The 26,818-nt window shown below is 43.2% G+C and overlaps 1 protein-coding gene across 8 annotated transcripts in view; it reads left to right on the top strand.

Moving 5' to 3' along the window:
- The window catches only part of LOC118220311 (LIM domain-binding protein 1), a 36,106-nt gene extending 15,518 nt beyond the window's left edge, over positions 1-20,588 (top strand). The window contains exons 1-12 of one of the 8 annotated variants that reach the window (XM_035404123.1): positions 108-282; positions 562-645; positions 10,146-10,248; positions 11,086-11,130; positions 11,829-11,904; positions 12,398-12,500; positions 12,609-12,781; positions 13,241-13,363; positions 14,149-14,232; positions 14,932-15,055; positions 16,452-16,600; positions 17,342-17,606. In XM_035404123.1, coding sequence (XP_035260014.1) covers positions 10,229-10,248; positions 11,086-11,130; positions 11,829-11,904; positions 12,398-12,500; positions 12,609-12,781; positions 13,241-13,363; positions 14,149-14,232; positions 14,932-15,055; positions 16,452-16,600; positions 17,342-17,572 — 1,128 coding nt within the window. In that variant the 5' untranslated portion in view covers positions 108-282; positions 562-645; positions 10,146-10,228 and the 3' untranslated portion in view covers positions 17,573-17,606. Of the gene's footprint in view, positions 1-107; positions 283-561; positions 646-4,276; positions 4,654-10,145; positions 10,249-11,085; positions 11,131-11,828; positions 11,905-12,397; positions 12,501-12,608; positions 12,782-13,240; positions 13,364-14,148; positions 14,233-14,931; positions 15,056-16,451; positions 16,601-17,341; positions 17,607-18,244 lie in introns of those variants that run through there. The other 7 variants (XM_035404125.1, XM_035404120.1, XM_035404122.1 and 4 more) reach the window with 7 other exon arrangements.
- Positions 20,589-26,818: the final 6,230 nt, after the last annotated feature.

Here is a 26,818-nt window from a genome sequence, read left to right as displayed (position 1 = left end):
GTACTGTTATCAGGACCTTGACAGACCTAGTTTGCGGTTTCCTGTTTAGTCAAAGGGGAGGCCAAAGAGGGCAGTCACAGCAGTTGCCTGTTTGTGCACAGCCCTCCCCCCCCCATGCCCACACCCTCTGCCCTGGCAGTCTGGGTGTTGGTGATATCTCCCCTGTCCCAAAGGGAAGAAGGAGAGAACACCAGTACGCCAGCCACAACGGCACAGCGTGGAATCACCTCACCCGCTGCAGGACAGAACCCCTGGATATGGCTGACCTGCTGGAGGCCGCAGGTGGGGGTTCCACTCTTTCTCTCTCTGTCTGCGCGGCTGCGTTTTTGGAAAGTGGCTGTCGGCTTTGCCTGTTGCTTAATTGTAACCGACTGACAGCCAACTGGATGATTTAAAGACAGGCAGGACGAGGTGTAGAGGGGTTGTGACTTGCTTAAGACTTTATGATATTTCCAGTATATGGGACATTTAATGCGGAATGCTTTTTTGTATTCCCATACTTGGGAGGTAGGTTGTAGAAACTATTTTCTTATAATCTGTTCTCCCTTTTTTAAAATTCAGAGTGAACATGCTGTTCTATTTTTCACCATGTAAGGAACCGTACAAACAAGGACCACTAAAGTCATATTAATCTGTGTACTGAAGGTATGCTTTTAAGAAACAGCCTATGGTCTTTTAAAGAGTTTCCAAACATTAATAATTCAAGAGGCACATATCTGCCAATGTAACCTTTCCTTTAAAAAAATAAAAAAATAAATAAAAAAAACACATTTACTCATAGTGGAACATGGCAGGAAATGGAACAGCAGTGTATTGCCATGACAACCCAATTATAGGTGTGAGTACAGAACTCATGCTTGGCCTTGCCTTTGAAGTGCAACTGCAGGAAATGCAGTGAATTAATTTGAGAGGATGGCTGGGTGTGCAAGGTCTCTCAGGCACAGCCAGGTAGAGGGAGGATTCTGTCGCTGTGGGATTTGCCTCTTTTGTCGACCGAGGCCCGTTTGGGCACCTCCTGTATTTTTAACGAGCACAATGTTGAACCAAGTCTTCATCTCTAATCACACATCACCTTACTGCGATGTGATTTCTCTCTTACACTGGCACAATTCATGCCCACATATCCATAGGGATCTGCAAAAAAAGATTTTAGGAAGTATTTAAACTATCTGAAGTGTTCTGCAGGTTTTCCCTCTACGAAATCTTTTTTTGGATTATGGCTGAATAGTGCATTTCATAGCTACAGTTTGTTATGCTGCTAGCTTTTATTACCATAGTTCTAGTTATGACTCTGAGTAATGCTAAAACTGCAAATATTTGCAAGAGAGATACACTGTCATGAAAAGAATAAAGGTCTCGCTCTCTTAATGAAGAACAATCAAGTGGAACTGACAATGGTAAAGGCAGCAACTAAATTTACTCCTTTCAACCTAGTGACATTAACTTGTTTGAGTATACTGCCTGGTCACAAACTAAGATTGAGAGGAGGCCCGTGAAAATGTGTAAAATGAAATAGGCTTAATGTGCTGCAAGGCTTGATCAGTTCTATAACTCCATCTCTCAATGTTTGAAATCAATGTCGTCATTTCAAAAAGCATGAAAGTTTCAGATCAGAAATATGTTGGAAGTAAGCCTTTGAATGTGGCAGCTGTCAGAGCAGGGGGAATATTGGGGCACCCCCAGCAGACTCTGATATCCATAACTACCCAGAGAGGTATGGAAGATGACAGAGCTGTGTCCTGAGCTAGAAAATTACAGGGCTGTCACTGTGCCAAAAGCTGGACTGTGAACTACAGAGCAAGTTGTCCCTGACTATGAGTTTCCATGACTTGTAGAAAAAAAATACCTCATGAAGAATGAATTTTATGTGAAAAAACATGGTGTTGTATATGGGACGGGGAAAAAACCCGCTCCACAATCCTGTCAGTGTGTATAGAGCATGAAATTTAGTACATAGAAAGTAATGACAGATAAGGACATATGACAAGGACAGGGTGCTGTTTACAAGCACTGAGTATATATGTAAAGCAGCAGTTATTTTTGATTAATGCAAAAAAGTACTAAAGGGGTTTGGTGCACAGGTTATTTTTTAATGTTTTTCATTTAATATATTAGTTTCAATTTATTATACAGTCAGCCACAGGATGAATTTAGGCTTGCGGACTCATAAGCATCCCTGAAGGTGGCTTCATCCGATTAGGTTCCCATATAAACAAATGACACTTATCTAGCTCCATTCAACTCAATTCAGGCTCTTTATTGTGAAGTGGGGATAAACTCAACTCAGCCACAGTCAATGTGTACCACTCTTCCAAGGTATACACACCACCCATTTTAATTCTTACAACACATCAGGAAAGGTAGACAGGGCTTATTAAAGCAATTATTGTTTTTTATTGGTTTTGAACACATTATTACACTTAAAAGCATTTTCTATTTTAAAATCTCAACATGGCATTAAGGAAATGATTTTGGGTGATGAGTTTATGAGTAGAGAAATTGTATTACTAGCTAGCTTGTCTGACTGATTGATTGACTGGTAGTTAGACAATCTGTGTGAATGCTGCAGTTTTGGAGGATTTGTTTTAAGAAAGCCACTTTCTGTTTCTTTGTCTAATAACACAGAAACAGAATCAAACAGAACATGCTTTCCAAAAACAGTCTCTCAATATACAACATTCAATAAACAGGGTTTCTAAATGTCAACCAAACAGTAAATCAAGCTAGCAATATAAATACAGAAAATATATGTGAAAGTTTAATTTTGAGACTTTAAGAAAGCATTCTGTTTCTATTTCTTATGAGGAAAAAAAAAAAAAAAAAAAAAAACCATAACGTTCTGGCAGGTCCTGACCCATGCATACAATTTGATTAACCTCTATGTTCATCAGAGGAATGACTCTTGGCTCCTTCCCAGTTGTTTCATTGACCGTTGCCATGGATACACAGGGATGGACACAGGATGCAGCTTAAACCTGGCGTCCCCCCTGCGGATTTTCCTCTCATAAATCCTGCCTAGTACCCTGCCCCCCTTTCTGTGTTGCATGGTCGGATATACCACTATTTCAACTGAATAAGTAATGTTTGCTGTCGTCTAACAGAGTAAGTGGCACGCTCGGTACGCTACTGTTGTCACTCTAGCCCACAGTTAGGTACAGCGTTTCATGTTTATATAACGTTAGCTTACAGGTTAATAACTATTAACATAAGCAACAACTGAAGCATAAAAACGCACTGTTTTCCAAATTAACCATGCTCAGACGTCTGATATATCTATTTAAATAAATGAACTGGTGTGTATGTTCATTGAAACTCCTGTTACTCGGCATTTTATGCTGACAAACACTGGCATACTGCACGATAAGGTCTGCTCATTTTCTGCCCGCAGCGAAGGGGTGGGGTAGACTGAAGGAACAGCTACACTCTCCTGGGAAAACTAGCACAGGGCCCAGAGGGAGGGGCCAGTGCATCCTTACCGTACATCTCATTGTATAGTATCCATTAATGTTCACACTACGGAAGGCAGATGAAAAACTGAAAACGTGTTGTAGACTTTATAGTCAACACAAAAATCAGATGCAGATAAAATGCAGTCGCATAGTTCTTCTAATTTTTGTTTAACGCACATTAAAATGTTTTGCATTTCAATTATTTTTTTTTATTAGTGAACAGAATTTGGATGTTTTTTGAATGTTTCGACGAAATGTGGATACATTTTCTGGCCACATTAGTTGGACAAGTTCTAACAAGACACCAGTGGCGTCTTTTATTAAAATCAAATACATTTTTTAAAGGGTAGTGCTTCGAATGTGAAATAACATTTGCCTAAAATAATATCTGACTTGCTTTGTGTATTATCGATAATCAATTTGAAAAACCCGTGGTTTACCTGAACAGGTGGATAATTCGTCCACACTGTGTAGGCCTACACTACAGCATGGCACTATTGGTACCTGAGCTAAAATGCAGATTTACAGAGGCCTTTCTGGTGTTTCAGTATTGTCATGAAACCATGGTATATAGTCTAAGTGATTGCAATTATTTTTCGAGTTTAATAATTTTGGTAAACAACGTATATGTTCTTTTGAACAAGTGTATTCTTCTATTGTTACTTTTCATGTCACAGTTCGATACAACTGTGTTTTCAAACTGCACATACGGTAAATTACGAGGAGATGCAGAAGGACTGCGTTGTAAACATTTGTGTTGTAAAATCATGTCTGCTGCAGCGGGGGGAGGGTGAGGGAAGGGCGGTTGACGGTGTTATCCAGCTCCTGGGCCTCATTCGGTGAGAGGAGCTGGGAAGGGTTAGTGCTGTATCTACAGTGGGGAGAGGAAGAGAGGAGCGAGTGGGGGGAACACGGAGAGAGAGGAGGGCCTAGCTATTGTTCATGTCTGTCCAGGAACAAAGGGCTGTTCATGCTCCGTACCCTCGTCTTTATCAGGCTTTTAATGGTGGACAAGGCCTCATATATTGAGAAAAATATCACGGACCGTTCTGGACGCGTTTCCACACACAGATCATTATTTAATGTCTGACTGAAGAGACAAAATTTTATAAATCACTAGCTAGTTAGGTACTACACCTACACCGCCAAGGAAGGAGAGCATACGTTTCTAGCTAGCTAGCTGGCTAGCAGGACTTCTTTGCAGGTACGGTAGCTAACGGCTGTTTAGTTAGTCAACCTACTCTCAATTTTTTCGATTGTTCCTATTTTTAAATGCACTTTGTATGACTAAAATATTTACCTTGCATATGAGCAATCTATAACAACATGGCTAGTAGCAAAGGGAGGTCTGTTTGGGGCCTAGTTATCTAGGTTGCTATTCAGCCTTTACCCGCTGAGAGCGAGCCAATCAATGCAGCTAGTGCTAGGCTAGCTAACGCTGGTTAGAGATTTTTTATTTAGCTAGCGAACTTGTTCACGGCATATGCTGCAAATACAATGAGAGAATTAATTTACTTGGTGAAATGTATTCAATCCTCATGCTTTGTTTTCGTCATAGAAATGGACCACATGATTAAGTGGCCTGTATCACGGTAACGCTAACACTAGCTTTTGTAGCTAGCTAGCTATTTAGTAGTAGACTGTGCCATGTCAATTCCTAATGCTTACTCGCTAGATACAAATGACTGTTTTTGGCACATCAAAACGAAAATATTAAGTTACCTGTCTTGATTTCGGCCATATTCCTAGATAATCGCTTATTTGTCTAGATAAAGGTAAGGGATTGCCAAAGAAAAAGTGCTACTATCTTGTTCATTTAGCATGCAGGCTAGCGGTCGCTGAACGTCTGATTTGTTGTTCAGTTAGCATGTTAGCAAGCCACCGGCGTAACGCAAGTTAGCTCAAAAAGAAAACATCTCATTGACATTTCTACAATGGCCTTTGTTTTTTTGTCATTTGGTATTTTAATGACTAAAGATCTGAAAAGAACAGGTAACGAAGAAATATTATTGTTGTGTAGAAATACTACGGCAGCAGTTTTGTGGGTTGGGTCATTTACGCTTTCTGAAACTGGAAGATGTAACGCGAAGCATACATAAATGTGCATACACAAATTAAATGTGTGACATAAGACCAAAAGCTTTATAATTTGGATTATAAAACATGCGTTAAAAGATCCCTTCATACTTACAACGCCGAGCCCCCCTTTATTGCTTGAAAACAAGTTTTTTTTGTGGAAATAATTTTACTTTTTTTGAACGGCACCAATGCATGTGTTCACCTTTTCTGAGACACATTTCGATTTGGAGGCGTTAAAGCATTTTTAGCGGTCAAATTCACTTTGCAGATAAAGATATTTTGTAATCTACATCTTGCTTTGGATTAGGGCATATGGAATAATTCAGTAAAATCGCAAAAAAATATTACAATGCCCAGCCATATAGGCTATGTTAGGAAGTCTTTACAGCACATAATGGGTTATTTGAAATTGATGCTGGTCCAGTCCCATCGTATTCCATTTATGCATTTCCTTATTTCATCCTCAACTTTATATCTTTATATCTGCCCATTCATCTTGAACTCGCCATTCAAAATGTGTGCTATTTTACTTGGAAATGTGCAACTGCACACCCACTTATTACAGACTAAGTCAACACGTGCATTGTCACAGCATATACTAGGGATACATTGTGATTATATTGACTTTTGTCTTTTTACTAATTAGTATTTAAAAATAATTCTTGTTCCTTTATTTTTTATCCTTGTCTGAGACCCGTGGGGAATGTCTCGTTTGTACATATAAATCGTTTCGTACTTTGAGGAGGGATCTGGTGCACAGTCGTTGTCACTCAGTCATGATTTCTAAGGGGCACTAGTTTGTGTCCCTGAGTAAGTGTTAGGTCAACAAAGGACATTCTGGCTTTAAGACCTCACTGTTGGACCCGTTGTACGGAATGTGACAATGCAAAAAAGCAATGTTGTGATTTGATACACTTCAGTGTCTTGATGGGACAGAAGATGATGTGAATTTCTCATCGGAGTGCAATTACTGCTCCTGATGGAGGCTGTAGTGGGAAGTTGTTTGTCACTTGATTGAGTCCGGACACAGTCTTGCATTACATCACATTTTGGCGTTTAGCAGACTCTTTTCTGAGTGACTTGTGCAGATTACATTTTTGTTTGTTTGTTGTTTTACTTTCAACTCATTCATTCAACTGGTTGCTTATTTATTTTACTGAAGAATTTCAGGCAAGTACATTACTCAGGGGTAGAGTAGCAGTTCACAAACTGGAAATTGAGCCCACAGTTTTTGAGTTATGACTTGGTTTCTGAACCATTATCCTACCCTGCTGCCCTGTCTTCAACATTACGGAATAATTCTGAGCTAATTTTCTTTATGATGGAATAACCTCCAAACCCAGGATTTGTATAGATTACGGCAGAAACGCACAGACTCATAAGTTTTCACTGGCCATTTGGTGTTGGTAACCAACTGTCCTAATGCCTGTTTGAACATTAGTGATGGAGCTGTATGGTCTCCCAGTGGCTGGTGACATTTCGTGGACCAGGCCTTTTTTTTCTATATTGTGAATATTTAATGGCAGAAATCTGTGGCGTATGAAAGATTTATGAGGGACAACCCCTGGCGGGAGAGCCTCTCTTCCTGCACGTCTCTTTGAAAACTCTTCTCTCGGTTGGCAGTTGAGTAGGTATTTATGGTTTAGGGGTGTGGGACGGTCTCAGTTTCCATAGCATGGAAGGTAAACCTCCATGATGACAGCTGAGGAGATTACATTCGCGCTCTGTTTTGTTTGAAGTTGAATACACAGTTTCTTTGATGGTAGTGATGGGGCAGTGAGGCTTCAAGAGCCCTGCAATGGGTGGAGCTACCCTGTGCCTAAAATCACTGACCCGTTTGAATGAATCTTAAAACCTCGCTGTCCTAGCAATATGATTGGTTCAGATTGGAAAATTCCTGCCAAAAGGGTTTAGGAAGCGTAGTCCCGTGGTAACTTTGTGAAATTTTTCTCCTTTTGAAGTAATGTTTAACCATTTTTTTTGTCTAGATCCCAGTTCCTCCCATTTTTCTTGTGCACAACAGAAAGATGGTGTGGGAATAGCTCCTCCTCCTTCAATTGTTCATTTTCATCGCTGTAGCTAAAACATCAACATGAGCCTATTGTGGCCATGCTGATGTGATGTCACTGTGGAAGATTCAACAGTGAAATATAATTCGCAGTGGTGGTTGGACAGTGAAGCTTCAGGATCTGAGGATGAGCATTTGGAGGACTTTCAGTGCCCAAGTACTCAAGGGAATTTTGATAGAATACTCAAGTAGTAGTTACTAGTAGGGGAGTGCAGAGGCTACACTGTTTCTAGTGGGGGGTGTATCTCTTCATATTGCTCTGTTTGTAGTGCGTCATTGTGTTGAGAAATGCATTAGAATACATTTTATTGCATGCACCAAATTACTGTGGTTTGATTTCCCATTTAGACGAATGCCTTGTTTTTCCCGCTAACCTCATTTCTCGAATGTCTTCAGAATACCAATGTCAGTTTCAGGAAGGAAAAAACAAAGAATGAGGAGTCATGCGAGGATGTCATGCACAATGGTTTAGAAGGGCTCTTATTTAAGTCGCTTATTTGCAGAGTATTTAAATTACCTGCATTTCTGCCTGCCTCCAAAAATATACCAAATGGAAAAAATTCATGCACAAGCACACACACACACACACACACACACACACACACACACACACATATATATATATATATAGCTAGCTGTCTTTATCTGTGGCAGTGCAAACAATGTAGAAAACTCCACTGCTTTATTCGTAACTGCTGCTGAAATGCAGACTGTGGAGGTAGGATTGCTAAAACACGGCTCTTGTCTTTCAGATACTCAAGCACTTAGTACTTGTGCCCATCCCTGTCAGGAACACCCATATAGGACAGGCTACCATGTATTCTCCTTTACTTGCTGATTTAAACCAATCACAGTGTCTATTGACTGCAGGGTTTTTAAGTCAGTTGACACAATGTTGTAGCTCCACCCATGTTGGGATTCATGAACCTCACTCTGTTCATTTAAGGCTTCTTGTTTCTTGTGCCAGTGAGGAGTTGTCAGAGCCTGAGTGACTCAGAGCTGAAAGATTTGAATTTGGGATAGAGACCCAAATCGAACCCTCCAGCTAGCTAGTGTGACCAAGCCACTCTCCTTCATGCATTTGAAGACATGAAGGAAAAATCTTTCTCAGGATATGTATTTTGTACTGAACTCCCCAGTCTTGTCTGGTCTAGTCTGATGAGCATGTCGTGCCTGCACATTTTCATCCTGTGGGTGGGCTGTAGCACTAAATTACTTTAATTATGACTTCTATTACTGACACCTGGAATTGGTCCTTTTACCTGGTAATTGTTTGCATGTCATGTGAAATCGACTGTTGGCTGTGTTCTCCTGTGGCCTCACAATAATAGCTTTATTCACGGTGAACTAGTTTTTTTTTTTTTTTTGACTCATAAGATGCTGTACATTTTCTTTTTCTAGGTCAGGGGTTGAAGACCAATCTATTTAATAACACGTTTTAAGTCACACTGTTCATCGCTCCAAAACTGCGTAGTACGTTCATGTTCAGAACTACTTCTCCCGACTTAAAGTTGATGACGCATATATAAAATATAATAAATTAAAAAATAAAATAAAAACAAGGGGCGATGTGGCCCTTTAAGCCAGCACAATAGGCCAGAGCCATGTGCCCTGTCTGGGATAAGCATTGTATTGATGAATTGTTAGTGTCATTTTTATTAGGGGGGGGGGGGGGGTAGGTGTCCGCTCGCTGCTCTTCTGACACAGTAATCCCTGGGTGGTTGGGAGATGTGCACTGGACTGAAATGAGGACAGGCCGCTCGGCCCCCTTGTTTTGCTGCCGTCCGGGAGGTGCTGAGAGGGAACGGGGCCGTTGCAGGAGTTTAATGGAAACGCACTAAAACGCTCGCTCTCTCGCTGAAATGCGCACACACACACACACACACACACACACACACACACCAGAGATAGAGTGGGGGGGCTGTGTACTCACTGGAAAGCTGAGCTCTGTGAGGAAGTGCTGACTGCTTGTTATCATTGTCCCGGTGAATGCATGCGTGCCTATGAGCTTTTAAAGTGGGGCTGCCAAAGATCTACTCGGACTTTATGCAAGGTGTTTTTTTTTTTTTTTTTGTAAGTGCACCTCATTAAGCCGTCCTTCATGCTTATGCTTAATTCCCCCCTCAACTGATTTGCACCCTGATGCATTATTTAGCATTTCATATTCTCTCAGAAAATGAAGCCCTGATGCTACAGATATATTTAGTAAAACTTGCTATATGAAATAAAAAAACTTTGGGTGTCCTTTGAAGAATAGCATGAAAGACTGTGACTAGCCCTTTGAAGAGTTGGTTTTTTGGAATGTTTTTTCAAATTTCTAAGTCTGTATTCTGGAATTCCATTTCTTCCAATTATCCATTGTTACTGCTGCATCAGAATTAGGATGTTCAGTTAAGAACAATCGAATCACGTATTTGTGATATTACACCTCAAAGGGCTAGTTCACAGTATGAACCAGGAGGGTGGGCGGAGGGCTATTAATGGATCACAATGATTGGTAACTGAAGGTTAAAGTGACATTGCTGCTTTTTGGTTTCCCCTATCCACAGGCTGTTCCTCTAAGTCGTTCAAGCTGTACTCTCCAAAGGAGCCCCCTAACGGTAGCGCCTTTCCTCCCTTCCATCCAGGCACCATGCTGGACAGAGATGTGGGGTAAGTGGAACTGCAAACTCGGGAAAAAATCAAATGTTAATAATAACAATGATCAGAATAGTGAAGTTGGTTTGTGTAGCTCTTCATGAAGCCGTATTGAGGTGTTTCCAGGTTCTGCATGCTTATGTGATGACAGGGTAAGTGGTTGCAAAGGGGGAATGACTCAGAGTTTGTGGTCACAACGCTTCAACCAGAATCGGATGCCGCTTCAGCAACTGCCCCAAATTGTTTTTGGGTCAACAAGTCGCTATTTCACTCTTGTACTCCTGGATGCATTGGTGCAATGTAGGAGTTCCCTTTGTTTTTTTTGAAGTAGCGCAGTTTGGAGGAAAGTTACCTGAAGGGGGATGCGATGCCAAATTTTCGGATGCGTGAACAGTGTAGCCTAAATGGATTGATCGGTTTTGCACACACGGCGCTCCGGTGAGCTTCCTCCCGAGAGAATACGGGCTCCGCTTTTTTTTGCTGAGTCGTGCGGCGGCCTGAAGTCGGCGGTTTGTTGCCCGTTGAGATAAAGGGACAGGAAGCGGGCGGGGCTCCGTAGATGATGGATTGATGGGGGGGGGGGGGCCCCCGCGGGCTTTGATAAAAACAGAGGAAGCCGGAGTGTGAGACCGGAGAGCCTCGCGGCGGACGGGGCCCACTGGCCCCGACGCCTCTCCTGCGTCTCAGAGATAAGAGAGCCGGCGGGAGAGAGAGCGAACGAGACCGAGCTCTAAAGGCCCGCAAACATGAAAGAGATCTCTGGCACGTAAGGGCTTGCCTGATGACCCTTCTCTTGTGTCTCTCTCTACCTTCCTCTCTCCCTCCCTCCCCCCCCCCCGTCTCTCCCTGCAGTCCTACGCCAATGTACCCTCCAACGTACCTGGAGCCTGGAATTGGGTAAGAGCAACCTGCGTGTGATGCGATTTTAGATCCTGTTGTCAGATGTCCACCACAGCTGAGGTTGTTGCTTTACCTTAACTGTCAGAAAACCCTCAGATACACCATCGAGGTCACCAACAGCAAGAAACCCCTTCGTAAACCAAATAGCGGAAGTATCTGAGTGGCGAAGGGACGCGTGTAGTCTTACCTTTTGCTTCTGGAGCACTCTTTCCTCACCACTAGTGCTGACTCCCTATTGACACAGTAAACAGTCTGTTTTACTTTGAGGGTCTGATAAGAGGCAGATGTCTGTGAACTGCCCTACATTAACCAAGCACATTTATTTGTAATTACTGGAATTGGTGGCCCATAGTCCATTTTTAACCCTAAGACTATAGGACCTGGAAGAGGAAGAACTGAGTTTAATGTGCATCTCAAACTTGTGATGTCAGTGAGATAAGTGGCACATCTCTTGACGGTCCCAACAAAGTGTGTTGCAGTGAAAATGGGCCCATGGATCTGCTGGCAGATTTTCCCCCGTAATGATGGGCATATTGAATTTGATCAAATGTGCAACTTGACCAAAGCGCTCTGATTGGTTCAGAGCAAGTTGACCTTAATTTTTATGACCTGCTCATTGGTCTATATGTGAGAGAAACTCAATGTGAAGCCTTGTCTTCCCATCGATGAATTGAAATGCCTCTGATGTCCAACAGGAGGCACACGCCGTACGGGAACCAGACGGACTACAGAATATTTGAGCTGAACAAGAGGCTACAGAACTGGACAGAGGTGAGCAGAAGCAAAATTTCCTGTTGTAGTAGCACATTGCTGTGGTCTCAAGGGTCTTGCCAAGTTCAGTTAACTCAGTGTTTCAAGGCTTGATAAGATGGCACTTAATCCATGCCACCATTCTTGAGCAACAAAAACGACAGTTCGGGTCTTCTGCCGCAAGCTAGATGTTGCTTGATATGGAAACGCAACTTTTGGTATCTAGTACATGCAGTTATTTAGCAGACGTTAATCCGCTGTCTTACCCTCTGTCATAATTCAGTATGAACACATTGTTATAAAAATTGTGGTGAACATGTGCAAGCATAAGTGCCATACTGAAGGTATCGGTACAAAGGCCATAGCAAAAGACCTGTAAAAAGACTAATTACAGAGATTAAAGAAGTGACTAAAGATTGGAGAATTGTAAAAATAAGTAAATAAAAAATAAAGTATTTACCCACATCTCTGTACAGCGTGTGATGAGGGGTCTGTGTGTGTGTCTCTCCTGTAGGAGTGTGATAATCTGTGGTGGGACGCCTTCACTACAGAGTTCTTTGAGGATGATGCCATGTTGACCATCACTTTCTGTCTGGAGGATGGGCCCAAGCGATACAGTAAGGGCTCTTTATAACGTATTTCTTAAAAGAGCAAAAGAAATGCACCGTTATTCACGACCCTCAGCCAGAATTGAGCGGCTAACTCTCACGTCTGCTTCCTCGCAGCGATTGGCCGGACGTTGATTCCGCGGTACTTCCGCAGCATCTTCGAAGGGGGCGCCACCGAGCTGTACTACATCCTGAAGCACCCCAAGGAGGCCTTCCACAGTAACTTTGTGTCGCTGGACTGTGACCAGTGTACCATGATCACACAGAACGGCAAACCCATGTTTACACAGGTAGGGTCTGCTATATGCCCCCCCCCACCCTCCCCAAACCTACCTGCCCACACCCCTCCTCCCCCACTGATTTCCATTACAGTCAGATAAGGCACCTTTGTTGTGCCATTGCTCGAGCCATTTAACCTGAATTGCTTCGGTAGAACATTGTGTTCTTTAAATGGATAGTTTACAATGCAGCACATAAAGTGTCCAAGACACAGTTGGGCTTTAACGATTACAAAGTAACAATTAACGATTGCAAGGGATTCTGAGCTGGTGGTCGCTTAAGTGGTTCATTTCCTTCATCAGCTTAAACCCACCCTGCCCCTGGGAGGTTGAGTGCACTCCTGGCCACAGTCAGAGTGACCTAGCTGAAGCCTGAACCCGTGACCAGCACTTGTATTGAGCGAGCTTTACTGACTGAATCAAGGAAATGTATGGAGGTGACATCATAGGTCTGCTTTATTCCTTCGTCAGGTTTGTGTGGAGGGCCGCCTGTACCTGGAGTTCATGTACGACGACATGATGAGGATAAAGACGTGGCACTTCAGCATCAGGCAACACCGCGAGCTCATCCCGCGCAGCATCCTGGCCATGCACGTGAGTGCCTCCGCCCTCCTGACCCCCTGACCTCCACCCACCCGGCAGCCTCCCGCATTCTATTCCCTAATGTTAGCTCCACCTCCCGATACCCTGTCGGCACTGCCACCCTTCTACCTTTACCTTCCTGCTCCGTACTTCACCATCCTACCTCCACCCCACCATCCCCTATCCCCTGCAATATCCTTCTGCCCTCCTACATCCATATCCCTTCCCATACAACCTTAACCCTTTGGAGACTAGGTTTTTTTGGAATGTTTTTTTTTCAAAATTTTAAGTGTGTGTTCTAGAACTTTATTCATTTCAGTTACTGTACCAGTAGTGATTGTTACATCCGCATTAAAATGGGCAAGTTAAGCACATTCTAATCACTTATTTGTGAGCTTGCATCTTAATCCACAAACGCAGTCTCGAACCACTGTTTTTGCTACCTCCTCCCCAACCCTCTATTACAGAGGTGTCAAATCTTATCCAAAAAAAGCTGATGTGGGTGCAGATTTTTGTTTCAACCCAGCAATATGTCACCTGATTCAACTAATGAACTAATCTTGGTCTTGGATCAAGATGTTCATAAGTTGAAGCTGGTGCCTTAGTGCTGAGCCAGACCTAAAACCTGCGGCCACATTGGCCTTTTTTCTGATAGGCTTGGACACCCTTGCTCTGTTACCACAAAGTGGCGGGTGGAAATAGCATAGAAACTTTGAGACCTCCACCAATCCTGTCCTTGATGTGGGTGTTGGGTGGAGTCTAACTGTGACTCACCTTTCCCCTCACCCCCCCCACAGGCCCAGGACCCCCAGATGTTGGACCAGCTGTCGAAAAACATCACAAGATGCGGCCTCTCCAACTCCACGCTCAACTACCTCCGAGTGAGTGCCTTCAGACCTGCCTGCTCATTCAGGCTGCGTTCAGTCAATGGAGCGTATTGTAAATTAAAAGTGGCAGCTAGAGTTTCTGTAGCTAAAGTTTTACCCTTGAGCAAGGTTATTTGCCCATTATATAGCGATAAAATAACAGCGCCATAACAGTAATGATAACAACAAAAGCTGCTGCCAAATGCGTGTACAAATTGAACCGAATTGTATCGCTCGAGTTGTGCTGCATTTGATTAAACAGAAGCTGGACCTTGATTGCTATCAAAACGCTGTCTATGCTAAAGGCCACTGTGATAATGAGATTGGGGGATTGCAAACGGGAGGTTTTTGCCTGTTGCTTTAGTACTGAAATGTGCGTCTTGCTTCTCTGCTGACCCCTGCGGCAATGATTGTGGTGCTCTGACTCACTGATAAGCAGAGAACAACTGGGAGACTCTTTTCATAGACACGGCCATTATTTCTTTCTCATTCGTTTTGAAATGTTGATCCCAGTGATTAAGTAGTGCAGCCATGGCTGACTAATCGATTATGCATCCATACTTTTATTTTGGTATGCGTATTGTCATAACTGCATTCACGGTACATTTCCCTGGGTTATGTGAATGTTAGGTGACTCGTGTAAAATTCCAGAAATTGACACAAACCCTCCCGTCCTGTTTTTCTGCCTGCCCTTCGTCCCCCTGCTCTCTCCAGCTCTGTGTGATCCTGGAGCCCATGCAGGAGTTGATGTCCAGACACAAAACCTACAGCCTGAGTCCTCGGGACTGCCTGAAAACCTGTCTGTTTCAGAAGTGGCAGAGAATGGTGGCCCCTCCAGGTGAGTTGGGTTTGAGCGCAGCGCACTGGGGGGTTCTGAAAACATCTTCCACAGCACAAGCTGCCAACATAATTTGTCTGATGTGGTTGATCACCATTTACCAGTTCATAGATTCAAAATTTTGGTTTGGACTACTCTAGGCTGGTGTAAGTTTCTCTTGGAGCTCAGTGAATATCCCTGGAAGAGAGTAGGTCAGAATTTCAATATTTTAAATGGTGTATCTCTAGGGTCGATACTAGGGCAAGTTATTTTCTCTTGTAAATAAAATTAATTGATATTGATAATGTCAATATTGAAAAATACAGTTGTTGTGTGGGTGGTATGGCTGTCTCTGCTAGTGTGCTAGTATCCATCGGATTCCCAACTGCCGTTCAATGAAATGCAAAGAAAATGACTCGAGAAAACTGGGTCTAAAAGAAAAGTACACTCAGTCTGTGGTTTTTACTGACCTCAAGTGGAAAAATTCTGATAGTATTAACGTATTAACCTTGTGATTGTGTACAAACACCTGGGAATTTGAATTGATGAAAAACATTTTTTGAAGGATTCGAAATTGTAAACTGTAATTGAAATTGTAATTGAAAACATAAACTGAATTTAAGCTTGGGCTTTTCTTTAGAAATAACCGAAATTATGTTTCTTATTAACTGCTGAGGGTTGGAGGCATCCGCTACATGCAGGCATCAGATTTAGCTTCACAAATCACTGATTTAATTCAGCATGATCCACTTTGGATCATTACTAATGCAAGATCATCGCTGTGAAATATGTTTTGTGGGAAATGGGACCACTCTTCAAACTTGTAGGTTAAAGCATTAGTCAACTTTTGTTTACAGGTCTTGAATTAACCAGTACTTGAGCAAATTTGTAGTCATCTTGGTTCACTTTTAGCTAGAGATTCTCAGAAATATAGGTTACGTTAAATGATTGTGGGCATGTTTCATGCTCTTGGAACTATCTGCTGACAGAATGTAGTTTGGACAGGCTGGTGTGCCTGAATGAATGTGATGTTTGAGTTGTTTTGAAGTGCTGTTTGTTCGCTTATAAATAAATAAAAACCCTGAGAACAACACAACCAGGTAAACCTGTGCCGCCCTGAGCGTAGTTATAGTCAGTTGATGCCCGGTGGAGGCTCCCGGCCAAAGATTACATTGGCAAGACCGGGATGATATTCTGGACCTTGAGGCTGTGAGGTGTGCACCAAGGGCTAGTCCTTGAGCCGCTCACTCCCTCACCTCTCCATCGTAAAAACGCTCCCAGAGTAAATGTTACAATGGCGATAATAGGAATGCATGCCCCCCCCCCTCCGGACCCTTTTACAACCCGGCGCCATCGGCCGAGCGCTGAGAACCCCAACTGACTCCGTGCGTCTCTCCCTCCTCCCCCCCCGCTCCAGCGGAGCCGGCGCGACAGGCCCCCAACAAGCGCCGAAAAAGGAAGATGTCGGGAGGCAGCAACATGAGCGCGGGAGGGGGCAGCAACAGCAACAGCAACAGCAAAAAGAAGAGCCCCGCCAGCAGCTTTGCCCTCTCCAGCCAGGTACCTGTAAGCATCTGATCTCTGTCTCCTTTCTGCAACCACATTGGGGTTGGGGCGGGGGGTTAGGGGCCTGGGGCTGGATGGCCATTTTGGGGAACTGGTTGGGGTTGGGATTGGGGGCAGGGGCGGGGGAGGGGTCAGTCGCCGGGGGAACGGTCAGAGGAATGTCAGTCATTTGACATCGGGGTTCAGCTTGGGGATAGCTCGCTGCTTACTTTGCCGACCAACGAGTTAGCAACGTCTTTTTTTCTTTTTCCTTTTTTTCTATGTGTGGCGAAGCTCATCTTTGATAGCTTGTATACAGATTTACATTTTTTTCTGCCTTTTTTTTGGTCTCGGTTTCCTTTGGCAAGCCTGATGTTGATACACACGTGGAAGTTTTGTGTGCGAGGAGGTTCTCTCTTAACGGGGCGAGGCCACTATCCATATGGGAGCTAGTCTCCACAGATCACTAGGCGTATCGGCAGGTCACCAAAAGCACTGCGTCCCCCTCCTTTCCCCGCTGAAGTCAGGACCTGGGTTCTCAAAGCAATGCAGGTTACAGGCTAATCCATCCTATTTTAAGAGGGGTTATGGTTGCTAACAAGCTACGCTAAACAATTAGATCGATTCCATGAGTTAAATTTTGGGATCCTCGGAAGCCGTTCTAAAGGGTGCGCAGTGGTAGGTATTCGGCAGCGCGGCCGCCGCCCTCCACCCCCCTGTTACGGGGATAATGTTTGCCCCCCCCCCCCCCCCTCCCTGCAGGACGTGATGGTGGTGGGCGAGCCCACCCTGATGGGCGGTGAGTTTGGGGACGAGGACGAGCGGCTGATCACTCGGCTGGAGAACACCCAGTTTGACGCGGCCAACGGCATCGACGACGAGGACAGTTTCAACAACTCCCCCGCGCTGGGCGCCAACAGCCCCTGGAACAGCAAAGCGCCCTCCAGCCAGGAGAGCAAGAGCGACAACCCCACATCGCAGGCGTCCCAGTAAACTGGGGGTGCGGTGTGGGGCGGGGAGGGGGGGAGGGGGGCGGGGAGGGGAGGGGTCCACTCCCGCTCGCGTGTAGGGGGACTACTCGCTCATCTACCTGCAGAATCACACATGCTAAAGTGACGCTCAAACCCGGTTCTCAGCTCACCGCGTCAGCCCTAGACCCCCCCCCCCCCCCCCCCCCACTCTCCCTCCGCAAAGTGAAGGACTATTTATTACACGCGCTTTTCCAACCGCTTGCTGCTGCTAACCCCCGAAATTTCCATAGCTTTGCCGATCGGATGCCAAAAAGCAGCAGCTGGCGCTCTCGGTCGTTCCGGCCGCGCCAGCCCGAAGGGTCTTTTTTTGTCGTCGGCTTTTTTTTTTTTTTTTTTGTTTTTGTTTTTTTTTTTTTTTGTCTGCATGGCGGTCCGGCGGGCCCCTTCGCTGCGGACGCGCTTTTGACGAAGCCCCGGGGTCAAGGGTCAGCCGTCGGACGCGACGGCCGGTCAGGTTCTTGTTCCAACTTTGGCGTGAGAGTCGGGCCCCGACCCCCAGGGCAGGGGGGGGGGGGTCCTCCTCTCACTGCTCCTGCAGACTTGCATTCTTAAGACTCTCAGAAAGGTGGTGTTGTGTGCACTTCGGGTGAAGGCGGAGGCTCGGTTTGTAAAAATCAAATTATTTGTTTTGTAGGACCTGGTTGGAACAAAAACCTGTACTGTGCCGGAGCTTGAGGACCGGAGTTGAGAACCACAGCGTTTAAATCTTAAAAATACACACAGACAGTAAACCATTGAGGTACTGGGGTTTGCTCATGCACCGTGGTATTGGCGACGGTGACTCTGAATGCCATTCCAAGACTGTTTCCTTCAACATAAACTTCTGGAGAACGTGTTTTTATTTTTTAAATCTTGTCTTTTTTAAGATAATTTCTAAAAGAAATAAAAGAAGGAACAAAAAAAAAAAAAACAACTTTAAATGTTCTTCACATTGTTTTCCCTGCATTTCCCACTTTTGTTTTTAGTTTTTTTCCCCCCTCTGTTATTTCCCTGATTTTAAACTTTGTTGGGCCTGATAACTTGTAACTGCAAAAAAAAAAAAAAAAAAAAAAAAAAAAAATCTATATAAATGTGTAATGCTTAATTCTAAAGAATTTTGTATAGTTGTTAGTTACTTGTTGAATTAGGAATTGTATGGTTTTGTGTTTGATTTGTGATCAAATCTACAAAGGTAATGCCTCCTAGAAATATCTTTGGATGACCATGATCTTGTCCTCTGGAATGTTTAGCACATTGTCGCCCAATCCAACAATACAACGCTTACATTTCCCCTGATGCGCCGACAGAATTGTTGCAACGTTACGGCAGCATTGCCACAACGTTACAGTAACGCTACAAGAACTGTGGGCTTTAGTCAGGATATTTTTCTCAAAGGTAGGATGAGATATGGGTATGGGTGCAGATTGTGCCATTTCAGAAAGGGGTAAATTACCATTGTACGTTTTGGAGGTTTTTCTGTGTCCGCTAGCTATATATCCCTTCCACACCTCCGAGAAGACTCCGTAGTATTGCATGCTTCTTGCCAAGCATGGCCCCAGACGAGAGGGGGGGAGAGCAAGGTTTCCCTGCGTTTTAGACTGCTTCCAAAACAAACTGCTCTATCTGGTTTACCACCTCTCTGATCCAGCCGTCTGTAGTGTCGCAAGGAAACTGATTTGCCGATGTGGAAGTTACCGGGCATAAAAATAGCATTTATCCATACAACATTAAGCATCGAGTTCTCCCTCTCGGTTACCGAAGTTCATCAATTTAGCTATTTGCATGGGTGCAGACACCCAGTACCTCTTCAATTCAACAGTCCAGCGTAATTTTGTTGTTCTGAATTCTAAAAGAAGAAAAAAAAAAATCACAACACAGCATTTGAAAGAATCCAGTTTTATACTAGCCTCTATTCCCAAGAATGTTTTTATTTTGTTTCTTTTTTATTTTTTACTGATATTGAAAGCTACAGACCAAGGAGCTACCAGGACTTGCAAGATCCTCTTAATCCCCTTCCCCCAAAATATATTGGTTTGTATTTTTTTTAAAGAAAGTAATTTTGTGTGGGCTTTTCTTTTTTAAATTCAGTTTTTGTGTATTTGTGCTTGTATATTTAAGGTAGTAGCAAAGTTCTGTATAACTGTAATTAAATGTACTCTTCCTTAGAACACCCTAAAGCCATCCCTATCTAATGTATCAAAATGAAAAAAACAAAAACAAACAGAACCCCCCCCCCCCTTTTTGAAACTTGTATGAAATTGATCTTCTAAGGGTACAGTCACCATTCAAGCGGGAAAATCATTTTCCTCCAAGCTGCAATTTCTTATTTTTCTTCTTTGTGCATTTGTTCAGTACTGGAGTTCTGCAGTCCTGGTTACTGCAGTGTATAACTAAATTTGAAACGTGTCAAAGAAAAGCTTTCCTAGATTCTCGAGTTGATTAATATCCCATATTTTCCCACTGCAGAATGTATTCTCTAGAAATGTTTTTTTTTGTTTGTTTAAGTGTTGAATCTGTCATTGTGACCATAAATTCATGCAATTACTAGCATACCTTTGCAGCTTTAACATCTCTTTAAGCTCTGAATGTTTAATGGTGATGCCACATTACCCTGACCATTGTGTCTTGTAAGTACTGGTGCGCACCACCAGAGGGCACCCCTGGGTGCCTCAAGAATAAACATTCTGCCTGAGCTGATGTGTAGCAGAATTGAAGAGGGGAAACCCCCGTTAAGCCTTTTACTCACAAGCTTTAGGTCCTTTCTAAATTAATCCGGATTAAAATTGTTCAGTGATCCTATCAAAATTTCTGGTACGATTTGCATATTGTAGTTCCCGCACTTGAAATTGGAAATAAAATGGTGACGTGTACCCTTGTGCTCTCTCTATAGAGCCTCCTGTCTTTGGGGCTGTTTGATATAATTTTTTTGGTTTGCTTAGTTTCTGCCATTGATAATTCATGTATGGTACAAATAAAGACAAATTTTCACTTTACTGTAAGCGATTCTTTGAGACTTTCTTTGACTCCCTTGGGCACGTATGTTCTTTAAAAATGGGGGGAAAAATTGCATATTGGGGAGTGAGTTTAGTATATATGTGTGTAGAGATGACTGTGAGTAAATGGTCTTTGTCACTGAGGTTTTTCAAAATAGAATTTTTAGCATGAGATTAAGTGTGCTTGCTTGCATGTTTGTGCTTGTTACGGAGTGATTTTAAGAATTTGTAAAATACGGAATAGAGGCTGTGCATCCTGTGGCCATTGTTTGTGAACAATTTAGAAGTGATTTGAAGGTCCTAGGCCCTATTCTCTAGGAGCTATTGAACTTGAAAGCATTTGTCATCTGAATTTTTTTCAAAAATCAATTGAAATACCTAACTGGAAATATTTGTGTAAAATTGCATGAGGTAAAAATGCACAAATCAAAGGCTGTGCATCCTGTGGCCATTGTTTGGGAACAATTTAAAAGTGGTTTGAAGGTCCAATTAGACAATTAGATCGATTCCATGAGTTAAATTTTGGGATCCTCGGAAGCCATTCTAAAGGGTGCGCAGTGGTAGGTATTCGGCAGTGCGGCCGCCGCCCTCCACCCCCCTGTTACGGGGATAATGTTTGCCCCCTCACTGCAGGACGTGATGGTGGTGGGTGAGCCCACCCTGATGGGCGGTGAGTTTGGGGACGAGGCCGGGCGGCTGATCACTCGGCTGGAGAACACCCAGTTTGACGCGGCCAACGGCATCGACGACGAGGACAGTTTCAACAACTCCCCCGCACTGGGCGCCAACAGCCCCTGGAACAGCAAAGCGCCCTCCAGCCAGGGCAAGAGCGACAACCCCACATCGCAGGCGTCCCAGTAAATTGGGGGTGCGGTGTGGGGCGGAGAGGGGGAGGGGGGGGGGGAGGGGTCCGGCGGGCCCCTTCGCCGCGGATGCACTTTTGACGAAGCCGGGGGTCAAGGGTCAGCCATCGGACTTCCTCGCTGGGGCGCGACGGCCGGTCAGGTTCTTGTTCCAACTTTGGCGTGCGAGTCGGGCCCCAACCCCCAGGGCAGGGGGGGGGGTCCTCCTCTCACTGCTCCTGCAGACTTGCATTTTTAAGATTTTGCATTTTAAGAAGTGGTTTGAAGGTCCTAGGCCCTATTCTGTAGGAGCTATTGAACTTGAAAACATTAATCATCCGTATATTTTTCAAAAATCAATTGAAATACCTAATCGGAAATATTCGTGTAAAATTGCATGAGATGAAAATGCACAAAACATAGGCTCGGCATCCTGTGGCTATTGTTTGTGAACAATTTACAAGTGGTTTGATGGTCCTAGGCCGTATTATCTAAGAGCTATTGAACGTGACAGCATTTGTCATCTGTATTTTCGGAAATATTTGTGTAAAATTGCATGAGGTAAAAATACACAAAGCAAAGGGTCTGCATCCTGTGGCCATTGTTTGTGAACATTTTAGAAGTGGTTTGATGGTCCTAGGCCCTATTATTTAGGAGCTATTGAACTTGAAAGCATTTGTCATCTGTATTTTTTTCAAATATCAGTTGAAATACCTAATTGGAAATAATCGTGTAAAATTGCATGAGGTAAAAATGCACAAAGCATAGGCTCTGCATCTTGTGGCCATTGTTTGTGAACAATTTACAAGTGGTTTGATAGTCCTAGGCCCTATTATTTAGGAGCTATTGAACTTGAAAGCATTTGTCATTTGTATTTTTTTCAAAAATCAATAGAAATACCTAACTGGAAATATTCGTGTAAAATTGCATGAGGTAAAAATGCACAAAGCAAAGGCTCTGCATCCTGTGGCCATTGTTTGTGAACAATTTACAAGTGGTTTGAAGGTCCTAGGCCCTATTCTATACGAATATTTCAAATTATGTTTTCCAACTGATTTTGGAAGAAATTACAGATGACAAATGCTTTCAAGTTCAATAGCTCCAAGAGAATAGGGCCTAGGACCATCAAACCACTTTTAAATTGTTCACAAACAATGGCCACAGGATGCACAGCCTTTGCTCAAAGCAAAGGCTGTGCATCCTGTGGCCATTGGGTGTTGAGAGTGGGTAGCACTGTCGCCTCACAATAAGAAGGTTGTGTGTTTGAATCTCGGCTTGGGGCGTCCACGTGGGTTCCTTCCGGGTACTCCGGTTTCCTCCCACAATCCAAATACATGCTGGTAGGCTAAGTGGAGACTCACCATTGCCCATAGGTATGAGTGTGAATGAATGGTGTGTGTGTATCCTGTGATAGATTTGCAGCCTGTCCAGGGTGTATTCCTGCCTCTTGCCCAATGCACGCTGGGATAGGTTCCAGCACCCTCTGGATAAGTGGGTATAGATAATGGATGGATGGATAAATTGGTAAAGTATGACTGATTTTTAAGCTGAATTTTGTCAAGTGCACCTAGTGGACACCATGTGGCACAACTGGTGAGGGTTGAGATGAGACGAGTGACTGGTCTCCTGCATATATTGCCAGGTTACTCCAGGGAGTAAAATGCAAGTTTTGTTTCAGGTTCCATGTACTGCTTCTGAGTTCATACTGGAATCTACCCTTTATGTGATTCCTCTGGAGTACTCTAGGAATCTGCGGCCGTTGGATAATACCAGAAACAAATGATTACACAAAAGAAAAGAAAAGAAAAGAAATCTCGGTACTGCCCTCTTGTGGTAGATGGTAGTATTGTGTACCATTTTTATCTTCACAGGTTGGAGACAGAAATGTGCGGTTAAGACATATTTTAAATGCATTTTATAAGAAATACTGTTCTGATTATTGTGCGCACACCCAGAGTATCTCCGTTTGGGTGTCAACGGCAACCATTTCGCAGAGACGTCATTCCAATAGATTCACTTCTCCACAAACGTGCAGAAACGGATCTCATAGCCCTCTTTGAGAGGCGTGTAGAACACCGCAACGGATGAGTCATTGACCAGAAAGGAAATCTGCAGGTTTGTTTTGTAAGTAAATTGATTACGATGTGCATAATATCACTCTACCACTGTAATATGGACAGTTTTTGACATTCGTTCAGCAGAAACCCTTTACTAGGGTAACGCGCGCTGTTCGTATTTGACAAAGGCCTATTCACACAAGCACAACTGCGGCATTTGCTGGTTGAAACCATCTGGATTAGCTATTTATGCTCGCGGGCATAACTGCCATTGCACACCTCTGGGATTGGGCCCGCATGCATTTTAATAACTGGACTAAATTATACAACCAACAAGAGAGTGGCAGTGGAGTAGCATCGTGCCCAGTCTGTGTCATCGACATTGGCTATGGTCAGAGTCGACACGTGGTGCTGGGTGAGCTGATCCGCGTTGTATGTAGGATATGCAACGAATCTGGGCTGCGTTTCCCAGTTTCGATGTACCTGAACGTTCTGCGAAGGTTTCTAAGGTATACCTTTCAAAAGGAGCTCGCTTCTCTGTTTCCCAGACTATACCTTAGCAGTTGCCTAAGGGACAGTTTCAAAGGTACGTCGTAAATTGGAGCTGTCCTTCACTGTCGTGCTGAAAAGTGTATCGATGCCACTTGTAAAGGCTTTTGAATGACGTTTTAATATAACAAGTGTTGTCATAATCATTTCACATCAATCTAATATTGCAGAAGAGGAAGTTATTTCTACTAAAAATCATCTGCTAATCTCTTTAAGAGTCAAGACGAGACCTTGTGATAGTTTCACTAAAGGCTACAAAAGATAAAATAAAGAGCATCAATCGGGACATATAAGCCATAGTCTGGGACTTCTTGGAAGCCCAGGAAAGAGGATACAGGCTACATATGGGTGAATTATTATGTTCTTATTGAAACAAAGGTCTAATGTTAATTTGTTTTTGTCTCACAATATATAGGCAACTGTAGCAGCATATCCACTGATTTCTCTCTGCAGTGCAAAAATGATCGTAGATGAAAGGCAAAAGCATGTCTGTGGAAATTGATCATGATTAATTTTATACCGGGTATGCCTTATGAATAGGCCTACCTGTTAAAGTGATATTTTCATCCACCTTGATTTGCTGTTGGATAGTCTTAAGTTTAACCAAGAATATCATTATTGGGTTGTTTACTGAAAATCGTAAAACAACATGGTAAGAAAGAAATGTTCTGTAATATTGATATTTACCCAGTGCTATTTTGTTTTATATAGGTGTGAGCTAAAGGAAAGGATGTAGATCATTTGGCTAAATGATTGTCCTGTTTGTTCATTATGAGCCACCGTACCTGTATGTGTGTTTATGGCTAGGCCAATCAACTTTCTCTAGTTCCGTCTAGTTCCCTATATCTCCTGCAGACTCACTCAATCAGTGTTGGCTTTGCTCACACGGGTTTTATATTCTTAATAAACCGGCAGTTTGTTCTAAGTCAGTGTGATCATTGACTCACACACAAACAAACTAATTTCTACAGGGTATGCAGTCAGAAAAGCCATATCCTCAGTTAGCTCCACTACGTAAAAATAATATAAGCTTTTTTTCACAAATTGGATTAGTATTATGGATAGGACCTATACTTTATTACCATCATGATGGGAATAGACAGGTGAAACGACAACATTCTCATGACGTGCTATGCACATAAACGTTGTTTGGATAATTCATTTTCATAAAGTTAATATTAAACTGTAGCTATGTCATTTGTGCATACAGATGTAGGCTACTAGATGCGCACTGTAATACAACTCGATTTGAAAAGCAAAATGTTGGCCTAATAAGGCTACAACTGTGACAGGATGAGTGGAGCGCATTGTTAAGGGACAGCTACGAGTGCCTCAGACCACCCTTCTAAAGGTATACCTTTCAGAAGATATACCTTAGCTAAGGAGGTGCTGGGAAACAGTTCGACAACTAAAGGAAGACCTTAAGGTTTAATAGCATCGAGACATATCACCCTGGGTGCCCACGGTCCTGTCACCTCCAACTCCCCATCCATTTGGGAAGAACGATGTTAATTTGCATGCCGGCATGGTGTTCAGCAGATACGGCACGTGGGCCACTGAATAACATCTTGAGGAGATAAGGACCGCACTTTGGTTCAATCACAGAATTGACAAATGTTTGCCATATGCACACAATCCGGTGACTGACGTGATGTTTTCCTTGGAAACCGTACGCCCCCGTTCCCACTGCTGGTGAGGGTGGGACTTCAGGGTGGATCAATGTCATAAAACGGCCAATAATCAATTTGGCTGTCTGGACAGCAACAACATAGAACATCGCGATCGACCGTCTCCACTTAACAAGCACAAAGAAATACAATTACAGGCTTTGTTGTTCTGACAAATTTATGTTGATTACTTGCAGTGTTAGGCTTTATGTGCATTTTGAGGATATCTGAAGTATCTTAGCTGATCGGCTATTATAAGCACATCAGACAGCATCCTAGATGCAAGAGCAAAATTGGAACGATAAGCTGCAATAGGCTACTTGTCAATGTGCAAACAAATAGCTTCTAAGCAGCAGTGGAAATTGTAATAAAAAAGCATTCATTCATCCACCCATTCATTCATTCATTATCTGATATATTCATCGTTGAAAATAATATTCTGCCTATGTAAATTTACACTCATTCCAAACAGTTTTTCCTAGCTGCTGCCTGCGTCTCTTCTTGAACTAACAGAAGTCCCGTGAACAATCTGAGGCATGCAGGGCCAATCAGATTAAAATGAGTCATATAGTCACAGTCTGAACTGCTCTCATTAGAGAGCATAATGGCGCATTCTTAAGAGCGGGGTCTTTCTGAACGTGTAGGGCTGTAATAGGCCTACCCGTCAAGCATTTAAAGGCTCACTTCTGGGGCCCTTCACTGTTTGCGCATATTACAGCTGAACGAGAGATGACAGGATAAATATCCAGCTCTTGTTTCCTGTCTTGGCTTCTCCTGGACCTCGCAGTGTTTCTTTTGACAAAGGGCGTGAACGAGCGGCATTGCTTAATTCCCATGATTCAATCGATGGAGCGCAGTAACGGTAATGTTGGGGCCCAGTACCGCTGTAAATGAAACAAGAGACAAAAACAGAAAGCAATTTAAAAAGAAAGACATTTTCACAAGGCACATATGTTAAAAGAAAGGAGGAAACTCATTTGTAAATATAGACCAATTTAGCCTCTGTGCGGTATGGGTTAGCTTTTACTACTAGCCTACTTGCTGTCAGGAGCTCAAAAGAAACTAGATTTTCACAGAAAGGCAATCATAATTTTACTTTTTATTTTTTGCTAGTTTCTTTT

This window comes from Anguilla anguilla, chromosome 2, assembly GCF_013347855.1.
Source record: "Anguilla anguilla isolate fAngAng1 chromosome 2, fAngAng1.pri, whole genome shotgun sequence".
NCBI classification, from domain to species: Eukaryota; Metazoa; Chordata; class Actinopteri; order Anguilliformes; family Anguillidae; genus Anguilla; species Anguilla anguilla.
The sequence above is the reverse complement of the archived record's forward strand: the minus strand, read 5'-3'. Positions and strand labels throughout refer to the sequence as shown.